General features: G+C 31.4%; 1 protein-coding gene across 1 annotated transcript; it reads left to right on the plus strand.

The window, feature by feature from the left end:
- Nucleotides 1–7,535: 7,535 nt before the first annotated feature.
- LOC114307870 (PRA1 family protein B4) lies at nucleotides 7,536–8,573 on the plus strand. Its single transcript, XM_028253323.2, has one exon. It carries the CDS (start codon nucleotides 7,666–7,668, stop codon nucleotides 8,320–8,322), a length of 657 nt encoding a protein of 218 aa, XP_028109124.1. The 5' UTR covers nucleotides 7,536–7,665; the 3' UTR covers nucleotides 8,323–8,573.
- The last annotated feature ends 293 nt before the right edge of the window (nucleotides 8,574–8,866 follow it).

Raw genomic sequence — 8,866 nt, forward strand, 5'->3', positions numbered from 1 at the left:
CTTCTGTTGTGTTATTTTGAGTCTATCGTGAACTGGATGCTATGTATGGAAAGTAAGGCTATTTGTCTTGTAACTTGGTATTATAATTTATAACTTCTATGGTAGTACCTATCTAAAAAAAAAATACTTCTATGGTAGTATTGGTAAGAATGTTACGTCTTTTCTGTTATCATGTTACAGTTTATGTCGACCATAATTAACTGCCTTCCCGAGGTGCATCCTTTTTCATTGATCTATAGCAGTACCGGGTGTCTGTAAAAATCCTGGGGAAGCTAAATTACCTTCTATTGTCAACTCTCTGCTTCTTGTTTAGGTTGGTTCTAGAGATGACTATTGCCCATCACTTCTACACTTGGTGGAAATTTGCATTTGTCACTTGTGAATCATTATTGTTCTTGTTAAGGGGCAACCACTCCTTTTAAATTTGAATGTTTTCCTTGACTAAATACGAAGTTCTTGTGCATTTAAAAGAAAAGATATTTTCTTTTCCTATTAGTCTACATCTCCATTGCTTCCCAGACAGTGCTTCTATGTCTTCCACTTCTTAGGTGAAATGTCATTTTACTTCTAGAGAAAAATGACACTGGTGTAGCGGTGAAAGCTACCCCTTGGTGACTTGGAGATCATGGGTTCAAGTCGGAGAAACAGTCTCTCTACTTGCGGGGGTAAGGCTGTGTACATCAATCCTTCCTCAGACCCCACTTAAGCTAGAGTTTCTTGCACTGGGTACGCCTTTTTAATTCCAAGCTAGATACTTAACCACAAACAGCTTTTAAATTCAATCAGTAAGTTCTTGTTATCATGCCGATCTTAGCCAATCCGAAATGACACTGTTATATTCATGAAATCATTAATCTTTGTGCAGCTTATTCTTTTTCCTCTCGTAATTTGAAAACATGTGCAGATTATCTTACCACCTACATCTTATTTTAGTCTGCACTTTTGGTTATTGAGAGCCTCAAAGACAAAGATTGCCATTTTCTACCAGTCTTTTTTTTTTTTTTTTTTCCCACATTGTGGGGTCACACTTTAGATTTTGGGTATTTTTTTGTCATTGAATTTTGTATACTTTTGTTTGAGAATAGACTATTTTAGTAACTATTTGACTTTTTATCAAAAAATATATAGAAAAGTAAAAAGTGATGTGACAACTTATAGTAATCTTTTGATTTTTTGACTAAAATTTGCCTTCTTACATACAACATTGCTAGGTTTCCTTCCAGCGATAAGAGTAAGAATTCTTGCTGTTTCTGTTTTTTTTTTTTTGTTGTCTTTGTTTTTTTGTTTTTTTTTTTTTGGGGTGTTCAAGGCTTAAAATACCAGGAAGGTAGCTTTCGTAAGAGAACATCTTGGCCATTCTTGATACGTTATAACTTTGTCACGACTTAGCTTTGTCACGTCTTTTGTATACCTAAAAAACCCCTATACAAAATATCTGTCATGATTCTTCAACATTAGCTTATTATATAAAGTACATAACTTAGAAGTATTTGTCACAATTTTTGTATACCTAAAATGTTCTTTACATAGTAACTGTCATGATTTTTAGATTTTAAATGTTTCAAATATTTTCAATTCTGCACATGTCGACACCTCTAAGTAGTATAACATAACTTCCTTTGTTTGCTTTAATGCATATATTTTATACACCGAATAATGTTTGAGCGCCCGAAATTAGGTGCTCGAATTTGGTTCAAAACCCAAAACGACGTCGTTTTGGGTTTTGATTTTTCTTCCTTTTCTTCCTTTTCTTTCTTCTTCTTCGTTGAGTTGAACAGAGGCGAGAGAGAGAACACAGAGGCGAGAGCGAGAACGTAGGTCGTCGTCGTCGCAACTCGTCGGCGTCCCAGTTCGTTGGCCGATCTCGCAGCTCATCCCTCATCGCTCGTCGGCATCGCAGCCCTGCCTCCGTCCGCCTCCGCCTCCACCTCCACCTCTGCCTGATTTTGTTGATCCCTCTAGTCAAGTTCTTCTCCTCCTCCTCCTTCTTCCCCCTAATTTCGAGCCAAATTCGAGCCCCTATATTCGGGCTCTGTATCATTACTGTTATACACCTATATATATATATATATATATATGTTAAAGTTGTGGTAACGTATGCAAATCACACGACTGATAAGTTGACCTTTCCCTTTCAGTTATTGTATACATTGTTAAGTTTTGATGTGCACACGCTTGCTTAAGCCCTAAGCATGAAAGAAAGGTCACTGATCCTGTGTTTGGCCGTGTGGAACATAGAAGACATCGTTTCTCCCAAACAAAAAGGGGTTTAAAGTGTTTTGGATTGGAGTTGAAAATTTCATTTCAATTTGGGATTTTTATTGCGTTGAAAACAACAGAAAAAAATTAAAATTTAATCATTTTGGAGTGTTAAATTTGACATTTTTAGTCTTTTGAAAATGAGTTTCTATTTTTTGCAATTGACCTTCAATTTTATGTTTTTAGCAGCCAATTGAAAATTTTTGCTCTCTTAAAATAGTGAAATTTATATGATTAGGGCAGTAAAATTTTATTTAGTTTTTTGGAACAGTGAATTCAATGGTTTTTTAATTTTTTTTTTTTTTAAGATTTTTATATATTTATAGGTTTTGTTTGATTGATTTAAATGAAAAGATTTTAAAAATATCAATTTTATTTAAAATTGGAGACTTACATAAAACATTAAATTTGTTAGTTTTGGAACAACTGAAAATTTACAAAAGTTTTGAATGTGTTTCAACATTAATTTGAAAGGGAGTTGATTTTCTTCATATGAATATTTCAATTAGATGGTCTAGTTTGGCCATTGTGGGTCTATTTCAATCTGTCTCAATGATGCGAACAATTTGTTTTATTGTCTCTTTTGAGGAGATCATGCAAACCAAAAATATATTGGGATTACTTGATCTGATCATATTTGAATAACGAATTATTTTTAATATTATGTTGTCTATTAATTAATTTTTAGACAAATTTGTTCCGATCGAATGATTATCGATATTCGATTAATTTGATTTTTTTTTTTGTATGTATGATCTCTTTAGAGGATTCTATAAAATGAATGCTTTGAATTATTAAAACCGACCCAAAATAAACCTAAAGTGGGTTGCACTGATTTGAATATTTTCGGCTGTTTTTAAAATTATTTCTTAATTATTTATTTATTATTATTTTTTTTTTTGGTTGCAAAAGTTTAACTGAATATAAACTTCCTTGAGGTTTAGAGTAAGGGTAATTCTATTTACATACCACACAATTTTTCAGTACATACTCAAATACACGCCACACAAATTTTTTTTACTTTGATTTCTTTTCATTTCACACCATTAATTTTTGAAAAATCTTAAAATACTATTCAGTGTGTTTTATCTGAGTTTTCTGAATTTAGTTTTTTAAAAATTGAGGCTCTGTTTGGTAAGCAATTTAAATTCGACAATGCTAGGTAGCTCAAATTTTTGTAGCTCAAATAGCTCAAATCTGTCAAAACGACGTCGTTTTGACAGATTTTGAGTGTAAAACGACGTCGTTTTGACAGATTTGAGCCATTTGAGCTACAAAAATTTGAGCTACCAAACATTTTCCATTTAAATTATAGTTCTACCCATTAATTTGAGTGTGTTGTTTGTTTTGAGCTTTTAAATCATAATTCTACACTCATTTCTCAAAATTCAATTCAAAACATAATCATTACTTTTCAAAACTCATAACCAAACACATAATTGAAAACTTTTTTCAAAACTCAATTCAAATCAATATTTTAATTTTTTAAATATTTTAATATTTTAATTTTGTTAAGATTTTAAATATTTTAATATTTAAATATGTTACGATTTTTTTAATTTTTTAATTTTTTGAATATTTTTAAATATTTTAATTTCAAAATATTACGATTTTAATTTTTTAAATTTTAAAATATTTTATAAAAATAAATTCAAACTCTATTTTGTAAAAATATTTTTAAATATTTTAATTTTTTTGTTATGTATTTGGTTACGATTTGAGTGTAGAGTTATGAAAGTAGTATGGAGTTTCGAATTATGTGGTTAGTTATGAGTTTTAAAAATAATTTCTTAATTAAGTTTTGTTTTATGTGTTTAATTATGATTTGAGTGTAGAGTTATTTTTAAATTTAAAATACTAACATTTTGAATTATTTAAAATTTTTGAATACTTAAATTATTTAAATTTTTATGATTTAAATTTTTTGAATATTTATTTTGAAAAAAAATTATTTCCTTTGTAGTATTTTCAATTAAAAAATTGATTAATGTTATTTTCTGTTAATAATAAATTTTTTTAATTGAATTTTAAAAAGAATTTGGTTGTGAGTGTTGATAAAAATTTTCAATAGTGTGAAAGTTGTTTGTTTTGTTATGAGTTATTACAATTTGAAAGTTTTGAAAACTCTTTCCAAAACTCATAACCAAACAAATTTTCTTACTTCACATGTCAAATCAAACTTTCAAAACTAAATTGCACACTCAATTCAAAACTCAATTTAACACTCTATTCAAAAACCATAATCAAACAAATTTTTTACACTCAAATCATAATTCCACAACTCACAAACTCAAAATACAACTCATACTCTCAAATCATATTTACAAAACTCTACCAAACGCAATCTGAGTTTTTTGATTTTTCGTGTTTTTTTGTTTTTAATAAATTTTTTAAAAATTTTAAACATTTTTTTTACTTTTTTAGATGCACCTTACTTAGATATATCTAAAAAATAAAAAAATTGTGAAAAAATATTTTAAAAAATTAATAAATACAAAAAAATGTATTGAATCTTTGTATTCTTTTTTTTATATATATAGTTTTGGTATTTAGTGAATTTTTAAAAGATTTTTTTTTATAATTTTTTAACTTTTTAAGTGTATTTATATTAGGTGTGTCTAAAAAATAAAAAAAATTATTAAAAATATTAAAAAAATTCAATAAAAATAAAAAAAATATGAAAAATAAAAAAATATAATTTTTTAAAAACTGTTTTTAAAAAAATAAAACCAAGCAAGTTAATTATCTTTTTCAACTCTTTATCCTAAATCCTAACCTTACTATCTGTTGCCAATCCCTCTCAAGTTACTTTCCTTCCTTGTTGCCACTTACTCAAAGAGATGAAAAGCAAAGAATTGATTTAATTATTCGAGAAGAAGAAGAGAAAGAAAAAGAAAAAGAAAAAGATGGACTTGCTAAAGACCAATCAGATTGAGAAAAATGGAAAAAGAACTCAAATTGGCGAAGTTGAACTAGTTTTGATAGATTTTCTGGTGTTCTCTCTGCAACCTATTTGCGACCTCTTTTGCACTCCCTCTCTCTCAATCGCAATTGTGAGATCGTGATTTACTCTTTTTGTCAAGCTGTGATAGTATTGGAGAATGGCTCACAGAGGGGTAGGAAGAATGAAAGTGGTAGAAGGAGGAGAGTGCTGGGAAGAGAAGGTGGTCGGTAGAGACGGTGAGGGGTAGAGAGGTACTGTGAGGTTGTTTGGATTGAGTGATTTGGAGAGAAAATAAAAGAAATGGAGAGAAATGTATTTCTCTTACTTGTTTGGATAACTTAAGTGAAGAGAAATGAGAAGAAATAAAGAGAAATGGAGATAAACTCATTTCTCTTATAAGTCTCATTTTCAATCTTTCCAAAAGTGGAGAGATTGGGAGAGAAAAGAAACCACTATTTTCATAATACCATTTTTGTCCCTATAAAAATAAAAGAAATAAAATGATTGAAAATATAAAAAGGTTATTTTAGTAATATAACATAAATAATTTCTTTTCTTTTCTCTTAATGAAATCTAACCAAACAAGAAGGAGAGAAATCACAATCATTTCTTTTCTTTTCTTTTCTCTTATAACTTAAGTAATCATTTCTTTTCTTTTCTCCCCTAAGTTCCCAAACATAGTGTTAGAAATATGCCTAAAATGGTAATTTAATAAAGGGATATAAGTGTAATAAAAAAAATTATGAAAATGACGTGTACGGAGAGATTTGGTTGTGTAGAAATAGAATCACCCTTACAGTCAAGATAATACATTTTATAATTTTAATATAATTATACTTATTTTTTCTTAGTAAAATTAAAAAGGTCAAAATTAATGTAAATGATATTAAAAAAAAAAAGAGAGATATTTTTTTTTATGGTCCGCGGTATTAAGATTTTATAGCATAAAGGATATCCAATAATTTCATAATGTCTAAGATCCCTCAAATTGATCTAGAGAAATTTGATTAAGAGAATTTCTCTAGATTTCCCAAAGAAATTCTCTCCAGAGAAATTTTCAGAAATTCTCTGAGAAATTTCCAATTCTTTGGACTTCCTAAAGAAATTCTCTTCAAATTAGAGAAATTTGGCTCATTACGTGCAGAAAATTACTCTGGGTCAAACTAGAGAAAATTGAAATTTCGTTTAATTTAAACTAGAGAAATTTAGAAAAAGTTGAAATTTCTCTACCTTTATTTAAAGAAAATTGAAATTTCTCTGGCTTTCTTTACAAATTTTATCTAACAATTCTACTCCAAAATTTATACCTATCAAAACAATTTAACAATTCACATAATAGCCAAACTATAACAAAATTCAAAGAACCATTCAAATAGTGAAACAAATTGAAAATAATAGAACTCAATAGCATGATCAAAGCCACAGTTCAACAAAACCAACTTATCACTAATATATATATATATATATATAATAAAATAAAATAAAAAAACTAACTTAACTGATCAATTTTCTCTAGAATTGACTAATGCCTAGAAAAATTTCGCAAAGGAAAAAAAAAAAGATGATAGTGCATACTCGTTTATTGCCAAATTTAGAGAATCGAAAAAGAGAGATGAAGAGAGAGATAGTCGCAGCTGTAGCAATAGTAGACATAGCGTTCAAAGCTGATGAGATTCTCGGTCAAAAGGAGCGAGATAAGAAAAAAAATGTTCTACAGAAAGCGAGCACAATGGCTACATACTTGCTCGACATTGTTAACGGATAAGGCAATAACATTATCGATGTCGGAAAAGGAAGAAGAGGAGGCTATGCCGGCAGCGGTGGTGGTGGTTGGGCAATCTAGGGTTTCGATGAGTCAATTTTTGGACTTTCGGTCTCGTTTGTGTTTGTTGTCTTCTATCTGAGAACGGAGAAGTTAGAAGAGAGAGAGGAAGAGAGAGAAATGAGGTTTGATTTGAGAGAGTCAAATTTCTCTATGATATATGGGTGTAGGGTTGAAGGACCTTAGGCATCGCAAAATAATATTATTTAAAAACAGGAGAGGGACCTTAGATTAATTTCCTTTAAAAAAAATACACAAAACAAATATATATTTCAATGTAAAATAAATCAAAACTAATATAGATGATATGAAAATAAAAATATAAACAAAGTAAAATATATATTTCAATATGAAATTGACAAATTTTTAATTAAAAAAAAAGTCCATTGTTATATGAATTAAAATTTTAACGGAATTTAGTAAGGTATATTGTAATTTCATCAAATTTTAGGGGAGGATAGTGTAATTTACCAGAAAATAAATATTACGCGTTTGTATCAAAGTAAATAAAGTTGCCCCCTCTCTCTCTCTACGATATATCTTCTTCTCCTGTAAAAGCTCCCTCAGATCTCTCTCTCTCTCTCTCTCTCTCTAGATCTGAGAAAACCTCGTCCAAATTCCTTCTCAAAACAAGTCAACAATGGCTTCTTCATCCCCCGCAATCCTCCCAATCTCAAACCCCGAATCCACCACCACCGCCGCCGCACAGCCACCCATCGCCACCCCAGCCTTCCGCGCATTCATCTCCAACATCTCCGACACCGTCCGCAACGGCCTCTCCAAGCGCCGCCCCTGGTACGAACTCGTCGATCGCTCGGCCTTCTCAAAGCCCGACTCCATCTCCGAAGCCTCTCTCCGCATCCGCAAAAACTACTCCTACTTCCGCGTCAACTACTTCGTTTCCCTCGCCGTCGTCCTCGCCATCTCTCTCCTCACCAACCCCTTCGCTCTCCTCATGCTCCTCGCCCTCCTCTCCGCCTGGCTCTTCCTCTACCTCTTCCGCCCCTCCGATCCCCCTCTCGTCCTCTTCGGCCGCTCCTTCTCCGACAGAGAAACCCTAGGCGTCCTCGTCTTGTCTAGCGTCATCGTCATCTTCCTCACCAGCGTTGGATCTGTACTCATCTCTGCTCTTATGGTTGGATTCGCTATTATCTTCGCTCATGGTGCTTTTAGGGTTCCCGAGGATCTGTTTCTCGATGACCAAGAACCTGCTGCTACTGGATTCCTTTCCTTCCTCGGCGGTTCTGCCTCCAATTCTGCTGTTGCCGCTGCATCGGCTGTTGCCGCTCGTGTCTGAGGATATCGTATCGAACCACTTGAAACGAGTATGATTAAAAATTCGTAGTTTTGTATTATCAATCGACTCAATACTTTTTGGTAGATATAAGTGATAATGAAAATAAAGATGTTGGAAAATTGGCAATTCTTTATAGATGCTACTGGTTTAGGATGTTTGTGTATCATTCGTTGATGGATTCATTACTTCGTTCAATTTTTCACAATGATGCAGATCTGAATTTGTGAAATGAAATTGTCAAAATTGTTGCACGTATGGAGTAAATTATTATTTATTCATGGTTTGGTTGATGATGTGATGATGGTTTTGTGGATCAAACGTTTTTCTTCCCACATTAAAAATTGTTCTCTGTGATATGGATTGGTAAATTAAATGTCTGAGTAATCGAACTTGAATGGTAGAGGGTAACCTTTGTCCTTCAATCCTAATAGGTCATGTTTGTTTGGGTGGACATGAGTTTGGGATTGGACTAATAGTTCAATAAAATTATTAATCCGATGTTTGGTTAAACAATTGAAGTAGGGACTAATTATTTTAAACTTGA

The sequence above is a fragment of the Camellia sinensis genome, chromosome 10, assembly GCF_055761805.1.
Source record: "Camellia sinensis isolate YWXY chromosome 10, ASM5576180v1, whole genome shotgun sequence".
Classification (NCBI taxonomy): domain Eukaryota; kingdom Viridiplantae; phylum Streptophyta; class Magnoliopsida; order Ericales; family Theaceae; genus Camellia; species Camellia sinensis.